Here is a 13,723-nt window from a genome sequence, read left to right on the forward strand (position 1 = left end):
GTTCGTACGTCCAGACTGTCAGAACAACACCTTGCCTGAGACGGACGCTGCCAGTTCTTAACTGTCACTGGCTCAGCTGCGTGGCTTCTTATTTACATTTAGAGCCGAAGAGCCAGACCCCCACCCCAAGGGCCTCCACCCTGCTCCGCAGGAGCTACAAAGCAGTCTGGAATCTAGGGAGAAAGGATATCACCAAGCCCTTGGCTCTTCCCAGCCCTGTTCCCCAAGCCTGGCAAGTTGCTGGCTATATGTTTCTAAGAGATATCAGTGAAAGCTCTGCCTTTGTTGGAAGCCACTGCAGCTCAGGCACCTGCAAGTATTACGTTGATGTATTGATGACCCTGCCCGAGAACGAAGACCCCCAAGTCCGAGGCCCTTGCTGCTTGTTTCCCTGAACTAACAGATGGAAGTTGGACCCAGCACTCTTAGAGCGAACTAAGCTCCGGGAGCAATATTTACCCGGATGTTTCTTTGATGATTTCTAGCACGAGGAGACCTAGCAACGTTTCAGAACCGAAGGGTTACACCGTGTTCCTGTGTCTGAAGTTCTTCCTGCTGCTACCACCAAGCTACAACTAAGGAGTAATATATTTCAGGGGTTCTCTAGCTTCAACACCTTTTCCAGGTTTGTTTGGAAACTGCTTTTAATTTAACTGCACTAGAAATAATGTAAATACATTTTATTTTAGTTCAAAAGAAGTAAGCCTTACCGTCAACTCCAGTATTGCACTTCAGAGATTACCATTTATGAAGCAGTGGTATGGTGATCCACTGATGAAGAACAAAATCGTACTTTACCCACAAACTTATTTATTAGCTTCTAAGAATCCTGGCTTGGGACTTTTTGGGAACAGGGGCATCTTGTTGCCTAATGTGAGGTAGGCTATAACAAACACAAAGGGGAAAGGGGGGTACTTTGTGTTCTCTCTTTTCAGTATGTTACCTGACTACTTCCTGCTAAAACGCCAAAGAACCTGAACCTTACTAAATCTAGTTCAAACTTGTAGTGGTCCTGGCCCAAGTCATCAAAAGGGAACCATATTAGCCAGTCCAGGTAAACTCAGTTTGTTTACCATGTCACCTGTCCCTCCTGTCTCATGCAATCAGTGTCAGATAAAGCAGCCTTCATCTTTTTAGAGGTGGAGTGGGGAGGAGGGTGAAAGCAGTAGGAATATATAAAGTGACACATTTCATTTCTGAAAACAAAAAAGACAAAAGGTATGCCCCCCAACTATAGAGTAAACCTGAGGAGCCACAGCACAGAGACTGCAAAATGTGTCAAATGAACAAGAAGCAACTAGATGCCTACTGAACTCTGAAGGATTTGGGGGTCAGTTGACAGCCAGGAAGCCTAGCATCTCAAAGGAGCAGATTTTCATTTTATACCTGAGCAGCTGGTCTGGAAAAATAAATCACCCACACATTTAAAATAGTCTATAATAATCACAAAATAGTCAAATACATGTTATTTACACTTAGCAAACACAGGAAGAAACCAAAGCACAACATGATCAAATGATTTGCCTAAAGGTAGAGCAAATTCAATAGCAGACCTTTTCATAGAACCTGGTATCCCAGCTTGTGATCCTTCGATCCATCTAAGAAGCCTCTTCGTTGTCTCTCTCTTCTCAGAGAGCCTCCTGAATTACAAATGAGGAGGAAGGAAAACAGCAAGAGTAAATATACTAAGCAGAAGTTCAGATTGCCCTCGGGGACTGCCCCCTTCCTTCATCTACTAGAATGTCACTACTGTATATTAAAACCTCAATTAAAAACCTCAGTTATCCATAATGGAGAGGGCAGAGGCACGAATAACACAAGAAGCTGAAAACCAGCCAATATCCCTTCTAACGTGGCTTTTAAATGCAGTCAGTAATACTCCAAAAACACAGAAATAACACCCTCTGTATTGACCTCTGCTCACTGCCCTCCTGACCAGGAGCTCAGGTACTGAACTTGGGTCATAGTGCTGTGCATAGGCCCCAAATCTTGTCTGGATCACTTTCTTCTCTAGAACTCTAAGCAAGGGTACCTTCTGGTGTAATTGTTCTTATCAGCTACAAATTACAACATATCCATGTTCTCTTTTCAGTGACAAAATCTAATGTAAAGGGAACCCATAGAGAGCCTTGCAGGCGCCTGGGTAGCTCAGTTGGTTAAGCATCCGGTCCCTGATTTCAGCTCAGGTCATGATCTCATGGGTTATGAGTTGGAGCCCTGCATCAGGCTCTTTGCTGACAGTGCAGAGCCTGCTTAGGATTCTCTCTCTCTGCACCTTGCCTACTGTACCTTTCTCCCTCTCTCTCTCTCAAAATAAACAAACGTAAAAAAAAAAAAAAAAAAAAAAGCTTTAAAAAAAAAGAAAAAGAGAGACTTGGATCTGTAGAGGCACAAAATGTGCCAGTCACTGTTGGTCATTGTCCTCTCCTTGAAGAGATTAAGTAGTGTAAAAAGCACTCAAAAATCACAAGTTTTTGTGGACTTTTTTATACTTAATATTTTGTAGAGTGTCAGAGAATGGTACAAGTTTCCCCCAGTATAGATGTGCCCTGTGGTAATTAAGCAATGAGCACCTCCAAAAAATAAAATTAGTAAATGTATCCAACAATTTATTTTTCTTTATTTTTTTAGAGAGAGAATGAGAGTGTGAGTAGGGGAGAGGGGGAGAGAGAGAGAGGGAGGGAATCCTAAGCAGGATCCAAACACAGCACAGAGCCCCACTAAGGGCTCCATTCCACAGCCCTGGGATCACAACCTGAGCCAAAATCAAGAGTCAGACGCTCAACCGACTGAGCCACCCAGGCACCCTGACATTTTTTTTCATTAGTAAACAGGGCATTTTTTATCTGAACTTGGTTGATATAATTTCAGTCATACACAGTGATCACTGTGATCTCTGCTTGATAAATTCTAAGTTCTGGTGAAACTGCAAACAGGTTAGAAAAAAATTGGCAACATAAAGTAGCAATATTAAACCAGGAGTCACTATGGAGGCAAGTACAAATAACACCATGTACTCTTGGAGATCTCCCAGTGCTAACTCATCAGCATACTGGTTTGAGACAGACCAGCTGGGGTTGAAGCCTGGCTCTAAGCTTCTTGGTAATGCAGTTTGAGGCAAATAACTTGATTGCTGTAGGTCTTACTTTCCTCATCTGTGAAATGGGAATAATAATAATGGTTACCTATCTCATGGGGATGTAGTAATGATTAAAGTATACATTCTAAATATAAAAGACTATATATTCTAAATATAAAGGACTATTCTAAATATAAAGGTGCCTCAAGATGCAGGAAGCTCTCCAGAAATGTTAATTTGCTCTTGTTTTCATTATAACATGGATAATTCAACCTCTTCTGATGACCCCTTTTCCTTATCCATAAACTAAGGGCCATGATTCTGAACTGCCTACTTCATAATACACCTACGAGAATCAGATGATCTTAAAGTCTCAACCAAGATTATCATAATAAGGATGTTCGGTCCTAACATAACTGTGATCTCTGCAAAGCTACTCTCCATAAAACATTCCCTTAGAGCCCTTGATGAGAGCTCCTCCTCATTATGTGTTTATTCCCAGGCTCCTTCCTGAGACTTGGGACTAAGGGAGGAAAGATGAGAAGAGGAAAGAGAACACAAATCTAAAAAACATTCAAACCTAAAATTACAAAATCAGGCAGCACATAGAAGTCATTTACTTGTGAAGGATGACTGTCTTAGTAGGAAAGCCTTTCCCTCTCTGATATATAGAACTCCACACCAACCATGGCATTTCATCTGCTTACAATCTTCTGAACCCTGCGGCTTCCCTCTACCCCACACCATGGCAATCTCATACCTGTCTCAGTTGATGTCAGGAATAACAGCAGAAAGACAAATAGCACTTTCATGTGGTCAATTAACATTTATCGAATACATGCCACACGCTAGGCTCTAAACTAAGTGGAATAGAAACACAGTGCCTCACCCTCATACAGCTTGCTGTCTGTCTGTCTAGTAGGGAGGCAGACCTGCCCAAATAATCAAAAATATATAATTACAAATGGCTGAGTGCTAGAAAAGAATTGGATATTGTTAGAACTTAGAACAGAGGGATCTGACTTGACTGGGGCGTGGGGAATGGAGTGTTCAGGGAAAGCTGAAGCATGAGGAAGTGTGGCATCATGGCCCTCGTTTTGACATCTCCTTGCTAAGCTTGAAAGCTTCCGAGTTGCCCAAGTTCCTCTAGATTATAGATGCGCCTAGTAATTGTGAGAAAAGAAATAGGGGTGCTCTTGGAGCCTTCTGGGATGTGAAGACTCACGGTGACCACCTATGTAATTATGTTGTACATCTACATGACTGCGTTTAGGACCCTTCGAGAAAATCTGCACATAATAGTTTAACTCACTTAGAGGAATATGTGTATTATTTAAAAATACATATTTCAACTCTGCAGTGTCCTTCTAGTAGGAGGTCTGAGTCAGAGCTCTGAAAAAAGAGAGAAGGCTGTTGTTTTTCATTCACTTTCTGGGATATTTTCAAAGGTCCAAAGATCTTTGATCTCGTTTTAAGTATATTTTCAAAACATCCCTATCCTTGGCCTCATAATTGCTGTCTCCTGCATGTATGTGGGTTTGGTCTTATGAATGGCCACTTCCTCTCCACCCAGTGTGCCATGTCACTTCATGCCACTGTGTTTTCATATACTTGTTTTGAAACTATAAAACACTCAAACTTATGGTTTATATGAAATACATGAAAAAATTGCACGGTACAATGAGAAATCTTTAAAACAAAATCTAAATATTTCATAGTAGACAAAATATATATGTGCATACATAAACATAAGTGATCTTAAAGAGTTTGTATAACATAGCACAGAACCACATCTCTGCTGGCATGAAAGACGATGACTATTTTATTTTTGCACAACCACATACTGGTCTGAGAATGAGGAAGAATACGTTTATGAAAGAGGATACTTGAGCAGTCAAGCAACCTGAAAATCAGACAAAACTATCTCCCTTCTCTGGTAAAAACAGTGATTGATTTTTTTTTAATGGCCACAACTAATGTGAGTTTGCTTTACAACTTAACCTAGGATCTTCCTTAAACGTGTTGTGCCTACAAATCATTAAACCCAGAAGAAAGGCATTTGACTATTAAATATCCAAAACCTCAGCATTTTGAAACCCCCACAGCTGTTTTCCTTCAGTTCATAGTTTCCCCTTACCAACAAACATCCTTTGTTCCATACAGTTTCCTAAAATCGAGAGTCAATACTGCAAACAGCTATTAAGCTATTCCACAGTAGAAAGTTTATTTCAAGTTCATTAGCTTTCTGTCCTCAAGTCTTTCAAGTAAAGTTTTAGATATGGCAGGGACAGGCATTAAAGGCCATTAGCTTTTCCTTCCACTAACAGAGCTCAGATTCCACCCTCTTCCTCCAGCCTTCCACACCAGTTCTGGCGGGTGGGGTGGGAGAAGCCAGCTTTGCTCAAGGACCTCACTAAAGTGTAGTTTGTGAATATAGAACAGGCTATTCTCCCTCCAGGAAAAGTCCATTTTATAACCAAAACTATAAATGACATTGGAGCCAAATGTGCTGTTTTTTAGACAGACATAATTTTAAACAAATTGCCTTAGGTTATACATGCACTGTTTTTATTTTCATAAGGAGACATATTTATAGATAATTTTCACCACATCTACAATGCTCATCATAATGATTCAGTGGAATGAGGCTTTATGTAAAAAAGCCTTAAGTTATCCCTGTAGACTTTGATAGAACAATGGATTAATTTTTAGAGTCTCCAACGTCCTGGTTGATAAATGAATGGGAATTTCTCCATTGTCATACTATAAACAGCAACATATACATAGGAATATGTATACATGATACATGGTAAATCATATTTGAGAACATTTAATATTTATTAGCTCTTTTCCTTATTTAGAATTTATATTTGGACACAAGTATCAGGAATACATTATATTTTTGACATATATTATAGTTTAAAGAATTTTTAATTTTAAGCAAACTCTGTGTCACATGTGGGGCTCGAACTCATGACCCAGAGATCAACAAGAGTTACATACTCTACCAACTGAGCCAGCCAGGCACCCCCAAAGATGTTTTAGGGAAAAAATTAAGTCAGATCATTTTGACATGATAGGCAGTACATACAGTTGATTTTTTTTTTTTTTTTGAGAGAGAGAGGGTGCAAGTGAGTGAGGGGCGGAGAGAGAGAATCCCACAAAAGGCAGAAAGAGAGAGAGAGAGGAAGAGAGAAGCACGGCTCACCCTGGGCTCGTGTTTTACTCAAAGCAGGGCTGTACTCACCCTAAGTGGGGCTCATGCTTACCCGATGTGGGACTCGAACTTACAAACTTTGAGATCATGACCTGAGCTAAAGTCAAATGCTTAATGACTTAGCCACCCAGCCTCCCCCTCCCCCCATGCAGCTGATCATTAATATTGCCCTGAAATAAATTCTGGAAATACAGAAATAAAATTGCTGTGTATGTATAATGGATTAGAAAAAAGAAATGTAAAGTCACCTTTTTTTTTTAACGTTTCTTTATTTTTGAGACATAGAGACAGAGTACAAGTGAAGGAGAGGCAGAGAGAGAAGGAGATACAGAATCCAAAGCAGGCTCCAGGTTCTGAGCTGTACGCACAGAGCCCAACATGGGTTCCAAACCCACGAACTATGAGATCATGACCTCAGCCGAAGTTGGATGTTCAACAGACTGAGCCACCCAGGTGCCCCATAAAGTCACCTTTTAAAAAGGCAGGTCTGGGGCTGCTGGGTGACTCAATTGGTTAAGCGTCCAACTTCAGCTCAGGTCATGACCTCGCGATTCGTGAGTTCAAGCCCCATGTCAGGTTCTGTGCTGATAGCTCAGAGCCTGGAGCCTGCTTCGGATTCTGTCTCCCTCTTTCTCTGCCCCTCCCCCACGTGTGCTCTGCCTCTGTCTCTCAAAAATGAATAAACATTAAAAAAAATAAAAAAATAAAAAGGCAGGTCTGTTGTGGTGCCTGGGTGGCTCAGTCAGTTAAGCATCTGACTCGATCTCAGCTCAGGTCTTGATCTCAGGGTTGTGAGTTCGGTCAGGTCCCCAAGCCAAGACTTGATTGCAGATTGACTGAAGGAAGATCATAACATATCTACAGAAAAAAACAGCTCATTGGGGGTAGAGGTGGGGAGGAGTTGTGTCAGCCTTGGGAAATGGAAAGGCAGGCTGATTTGGTAGTGGATCTCCATCATCAGCCCAGGAGACAGTATCCTTCACTTTGCTCAATGCTGCACATGTCTCTCTGTGTGGATGGTGATGGGTGCATCCATTTTATCCAGGCTCCATGACACCGTCCATTAACATCATTCTAAATGGCCACATCCCTCATTCCATGCTCCCCACATGGTTGGATGTGCTTCACCCAACAAATATCAGACAGACCTCACTTGCCTGAAAAGTGCAATTGATAGGGATGAGAACATTCCCAGATTGTTGAGGCATGCTGTGGTTCTCTTTCAAGGTCTTTCTTGCCCCACCCCACATTCCTCATCCCTGAACCCCATTTCCATTTATCCAACTCTCATCTTTATCATCAAAAACAGGGTGAACACTCACACCAAGAGACAGGAAACTCAAATTCTAGTTATATCCCCGACATTTTCCATGTGACCTCGTAAAATCACATAACTTTCATTATTTTGTTGTAAAAATGGTAATTAATAAAGACCACCTGTGCATATGCACCTGGATTAGAGACTCTTCCAGTTATGGGATCTGTTCCTTCACCTGCTTACTTTCTTTCATGAATTATGGGTTCTGTGGATATTTCCCCAAGTGATAATATAAACATACCTATACTTACATAGTACACAAGAGAAGTGGTATAATTTTGTTTTCCCACACACTTTAACAAGAAATCTCACAAATTCAGTCCCATAGCACTCCACAAAATAGGAAATAATTTACAGCAAATCGTACATACCTGTGACAAAGTTTGTAAGTAGAGCCATCTTTCGTCTTGACAGTTGTGTGCTTGACAAATTGTCAGCTTCTTATGATCTGAAACCAAAATCCTTACATTTCCTCCTCCCAATATCAGTCACTCTCCCACTTAGTGTGAGGCTTGCCCAGTCCCCTGGGAGGAGGCACTCATTAGGAAAAGTAGGAACGAAAATGAACATATTTCTACCGCATGAAATTCTAGATCTGGGCCACAGCCTCACTCTTTATGAAAAAGAGCATTGCAAGAGTACTACCCAGGCCACTGAAAACAACAATGGCTCACAATAGATGCCAGACATTGTGGTAGGTATCTTAACGTGTGTCATCTCTTTATTTTTTTTTAATTGTTTTCTTTTTTTTTTAGAGAGCACGTACGCATGTACACCCAACTTGTGGAGGGGCAGAAGGAGAGGGAGAGAATGAATCATAAGCAGGTTCTATGCTAAATGCACGACTGGTGGCAGGACTCTAGCTCAGCGCAGAGCCCTGCAGTGGGAGGTGGGGGGAGGCCCTTATCTCACCACTGTGAGATCATGACGAAAGGACCTGAGCCAAAATCAAGGGTAGGACGCTTAACTGACTGAGCCACCCAGGCATCCCCATGTGTCATCTCTTTTTTCTTTTTTTAAGTTTATTTTTTGAGAGAGAGAGTGCAAGCGGGGAAGGGGCAGTGAGAGAGAGGGCGACACAGAATTGGAAGCAAGCTCCAGCTGAGCTGTCAGCACAGAGCCCGACACGGGTGGAACTCATGGACTGTGAGATCATGACTGAGCCCAAGTCAGATGCTTAACCAACTAAGCCACCTACATTCCCTTGTGTCATCTCTTTTAATCCTCAATACAATCTAAGAAGGTTGATACTATTGTTATTTCTTTTCTTTCCTTCTTTTTTCTTTTCTTTTTTTTTTTTTTTTTTTTTTTTTACAGAGGAAGAAACCAAGGCACATAAAGCTTCTATTGCACAGCCAATGAGTGGTTGAGGCAGGATTTTAAAGCAGGCGGGTCTGATTTCAGAACCCACATTCTTCACACAATGCTCTACTGCCTCCTAGTGTTTTAGCCATCCTCAGCCCAGGAGCATCAGAATCCCGGGTGGTGTTAGTTACACTGCAGGTTCCTGGGTCATTCCAGGTGTACTGATTCAGAACCTTGCTGTAAATCAGAAATCTTTAACATGGTTCACAGGAAGAAGGCGGGGAAGAGGTCCTTAGCAGAAGCGCTATGTTCTTTTTTTTTTAATGTGTATTTGTTTTTTTGAGAGAGCAAGAAAGCTAGTGGGGGTTGGGCAGAGAAGGAGGGAGGCAGAGCATCTGAAACAGGCACTGGGCTGACATCAGAGAGCCTGACACAGGGCTCGAACTCACAAACTGTGAGATCATGACCTGAGCCAAAGTTGGGTGCTTCAGCCACTGAGCCACCCAGGTGCCCCAGAAGCAATATGTACTTTAATAAAAAGTGTTAATAAAATAGTATTCAATAGTCATGACATTGTTAATGAGGTAATTATTTTTAAAGTGTTGAGATACCCTAAAAGTGTTGAGATAACCATTTGACTTTCTGAATAGCAAGTCAAATGTCACTTGTGTAATCACTTCAAAACAATCTTCCAGAAATAAAATGAACACAATTTCTGTGGTCTATAAATATTTTTTAAGTCCAGTAATTCACCCTGTATAGTATACAGTTTGAGTTTTGACAAATGCATACAAGGGTTGTGACCAATACCCACAATCAAAATACAGAATATTTCCATTCCTTGAAAAAATCCCCTGTGTCCCTTGTAGTCAACCTCTCTCCCCATCTTAGATTCTGCCAACCACTAATGTGTTTGCTCCCCTGAAAGTTTTACCCTTTCCAGAATATGATTTAAATGGAATCACACAGTTAGGTAATCTTTTGAGTCTGGCTTCTCTTCCACTCAGCATTGTGCACTTGGCATTCATTCATGCTGATGTATCAGTAAATCTGTCTTCTTACTGACATATGTCATTCCATGATATGGATGTACCACAATCTGTTTCCCTGTTAACCAGCTGAAGGACATTTGAGTCACTTCCAGTTTTTTTTATGTATGTGATAGTGACTAAACTGCCATAAACAACTGTGTACATGTTTTGTGTGAACACAGTTTTTGGTTCTCTTGAGCAAATAGCTAGCAATGGGATTTCTGGATTCTATGTCAGATTCTATGTCTATTTAACTTTTTTATTTTTTTTTAAATTTTTTTTTTTTCAATGTTTATTTATTTTTGGGACAGAGAGAGACAGAGCATGAACGGGGTAGGGGCAGAGAGAGAGGGAGACACAGAATCGGAAACAGGCTCCAGGCTCTGAGCCATCAGCCCAGAGCCTGACGCGGGGCTCGAACTCCCGGACCGCGAGATCGTGACCTGGCTGAAGTCGGACGCTTAACCGACTGCGCCACCCAGGCGCCCCTATTTAACTTTTTTAATAAGCTGTCAAAACTGATTTCTAAAGCAGCTGTGCCATTTTAATTCTTCCAGGACTGTATGAGAGTTCTAGGTGCTCCACAATCTTGTCAGCACATGGTATTGTCAGTTTTTATTTTGGCCAGTCCAATAGTTATGTAGTGGTATTTCACTGTGGTTTTATTTTTCTTTTAATGTTTATTTATTTATTTTGAGGAAGAGAGCATGAGCAGGGGAGGGGCAGAAAGAGAGAAGGAGAGAGAGAGAATCCCAAGCTCTCAAGCTCCACGCTATCAGCACAGAATCTGATACAGGGCTTGATTTCATGAACTGTGAGATCATGACCTGGTCGGAAATCAAGAGTTGTTCACTTAATTGACTGAGCCACCCAGACACTCCTTCACTGTGGTTTTAATTTGCCTTTTCCTGATAACCAATAATGTTAAAGATCTTTTCATGTACTTACTTTCCATCTGTAGCTCTTCTTTGGTGGAATGTCTGTTCAAACATTTGCCCCTTTTTTATTGGGTTGTTTCTTTTCATTGGTTGAGAGTCTTTTTAAAATACTCTACATGCAAGTCTTTTATCAAATATGGATTTTGCAAATATTTTCTCCCAGACTGTGGCTTACCTTTTCATTTATTAACAATGTCTTTCAAAGATCAGGAGTTAATTTTTTTCCCCAGACTTAATGAGGTATCATTGACAAGTAAAAATTGTGTATATGTAGATTGTACAACATGATTTTTTAAAGGTGTACAATTGGATGATTTAATATACATATAAATTATGAAATAATTATAATAATTAAGTTCATTAACACATCCATCACCTCACATAGGTACCTTTGTGTGCATATGTGGTGAGAACACTTAAGAGCTACTCTCTTAGCAAATTTCAAGTGTATAATATAGTGTTATTAACTATAGTCACCATTTTTTACGTTAGATTCCCAGAATTTATTATAACTGAAATATTGTGCCTTTGGACCAACATCTCTCTACTTCCACACCCTCATGCCATGGCAACCATTGTTCTCTGGTTCAATGTTTTAAGCTTCCATTATAAGTGAAACCATACCAGTATTTGTCTTTCTGTTCTGGCTTACTTCATGTAGCATAATGTCCTCCAGGTTCATCCATGTTGGTGCAAATGATGAGACTTCCTTCTTTTTTATGGCTGAATAATCTCTGTATCTATATCACATCTTTATCCATTCATCCATCAACGAACACTTAGGTTGTTTCCATACTTGGATATTGTGACTAATGCTGCAACGATCATGGGAGTGCAGATACCTCTTTCTTTTAGTTTTGTTTTAAGTTTATTTTGGGAGAGAGAGAGAGAGAGCTCACGTGCACAACACAAGCGAGGGAGGGGCAGAGTGAGAGGGAGAGAGAGAATCCCAAGCAGGTTCCACACTATCAGTGCAGAGCCCCACAAAGGACTCGATCCCATGAACTGTGAGATCATGACCTGAGCCGAAATCAAGAGTTGGACGCTTAATGGACTGAGCCACCCAGGCATCCCTCTTTTTCTTTCAGTTTTACTTAGATATAATCAACATACAGCATTGTGTAAGTTTAAGGTATACAGCATAACGACTTGACTTACATATATTATGAAATGATCATCACAATTAGTTAACATCCATCACCTCATATAGATACAAAAAGAAAAAAAAGAAAGAAAATGTGTTTTTCCTTGTGTAAGAACTCTTAGGATTTACTCTTAACAGCTTTCAAATATACCCTACAGCAGTGTTAACTACAATCATCATGTTGTACATTACATCCTGAGTACTTATTTATCTTATAACTAGAAGATTGTGCCTTTTGACCACCTTCCTCCAATTCCTCCTTTCCCACCCCTGCCTCTGGAAACCACAAATCTTCTCTTTTTCTGTGAGTTTTGTTTTGTTTTGTTTTGTTTTTCTGTGAGTTTCTGGGGTTTTTTTGTTGTTTTTTTGGTCGTTGGTTTTTTGTTTGTTAGATTCCACTTATAAGTGAGAGCCTATAGTATTTCTCTTTCCCTGTTTTAGTTCACTTAGCATAATGCCCTCAAGATCCATCTGTGTTGTCACAAATGGTAAGATTTCCTTCTTTTTATGGCTAAATTCCATTGCATATATATATACCAACACTTTATCTATTCATCTGTCTATGGACATTTAGATTGTTTTCCCTGTGTTGGCTATTGTAAAGAATACTGCAGTGAATATGGAGGTACAGATATCTCAACATAGTGTTTTCTTTTCCTTCAGATGTAGTCCCAGAAGTAGAATTGCGAATCATATGGTTGTTCTATCTTCAAATTTTTGAGGAACCTCCATGCTGTTTTCCACAGTGGTTGCACCAGTTTACATTGCCATCAAGAGTCCACAGGGATCCCTTTTCTCCACATCTTCACCAGCATTTTTTATCTCTAATCTTTTTGGTGATAACCAAACAGGCATCTGTTTTCAATTTTATTGATTTCTGATGTTTATTATTTCTTCCTGCCTGATTTGGGTTTAATTTGCTCTTTTTTGTTTATTTGTTTCCTAAGGTGGAAACATAGATTATTAATTTCAGACCCTTCTTTTATTTATATATAATATATAGGCACATATGTATAATATGTATACATATTCATTTAATGCCACAGACTTCCTTCTAGGCACTGCTCTCATTGCATTCCACAAATTTTGATATACTGTATCATGTTTTCATTTTTGTTCAATTCAAAATATGTTCCAGTTTCCTTGCTGACTTTTTCTTTAATCCATGAGTTATTTAAAAGTGTGTTTTTAACTTCCAGATTTGAGGGAGATTTCCCAGGTAGGTTATTGGTTTCTAATTGAATATACCATGACTTCTTTCATATGTGTTGTTATTTCTTTTTTAATTTTTTTAATGTTTATTTATTTTTGAGAGAGAGAGAGACAGAGTGAGAATGGGGGAGGGGCAGAGAAAGACGGGAGACACAGAATCTGAAGCAGGCTCCAGGCTCTGAGCTGTCAGCACAGAGCCTGACCAGGGGCTCGAACTCACAGCCTTGAGATCATGACCTGAGCCGAAGTTGGACACTTAACCAACTGAGCCACCCAGGCACCCCATTATTTCTTTTACTGCCCAGATGTTCTAACTTGCTAAATATTTCATTTGCACTTGAAAAGAACGTGTATTCTGCTGTTGTTGGGCAAGCTGTTCTATAAATGGCAACTAGGTCAAGTTTCTTGATGGTATTGTTCACTTCTATATCTTTATTGATTTTCCTTCTAAATGCCCTATTGATTACTAAGAAGTGAAT

General features: G+C 40.2%; 1 protein-coding gene and 1 long non-coding RNA gene across 4 annotated transcripts in view; one reads left to right on the forward strand and one right to left on the reverse strand.

Annotated features, from left to right (window-relative positions):
• The window catches only part of METTL9 (methyltransferase like 9), a 52,209-nt gene extending 50,596 nt beyond the window's left edge, over nucleotides 1-1,613 (reverse strand). Inside the window, exon 1 of the mRNA XM_045461196.1 lies at nucleotides 1,554-1,613. Within this exon, the coding sequence (XP_045317152.1) occupies nucleotides 1,554-1,598 (45 nt within the window). The 5' untranslated portion in view covers nucleotides 1,599-1,613. The remainder of the gene's footprint in view (nucleotides 1-1,553) is intronic.
• Nucleotides 1-13,723, forward strand: part of LOC123589289 — a 29,349-nt gene that overhangs the window by 288 nt on the left and 15,338 nt on the right. The window contains exons 2-3 of one of the 3 annotated variants that reach the window (XR_006708245.1): nucleotides 486-625; nucleotides 8,208-8,308. This is a non-coding gene — a long non-coding RNA (uncharacterized LOC123589289). Of the gene's footprint in view, nucleotides 1-485; nucleotides 626-8,207; nucleotides 8,309-8,369; nucleotides 8,567-13,723 lie in introns of those variants that run through there. The other 2 variants (XR_006708246.1, XR_006708244.1) reach the window with 2 other exon arrangements.

This window comes from Leopardus geoffroyi, chromosome E3 (assembly GCF_018350155.1).
Source record: "Leopardus geoffroyi isolate Oge1 chromosome E3, O.geoffroyi_Oge1_pat1.0, whole genome shotgun sequence".
NCBI classification, from domain to species: domain Eukaryota; kingdom Metazoa; phylum Chordata; class Mammalia; order Carnivora; family Felidae; genus Leopardus; species Leopardus geoffroyi.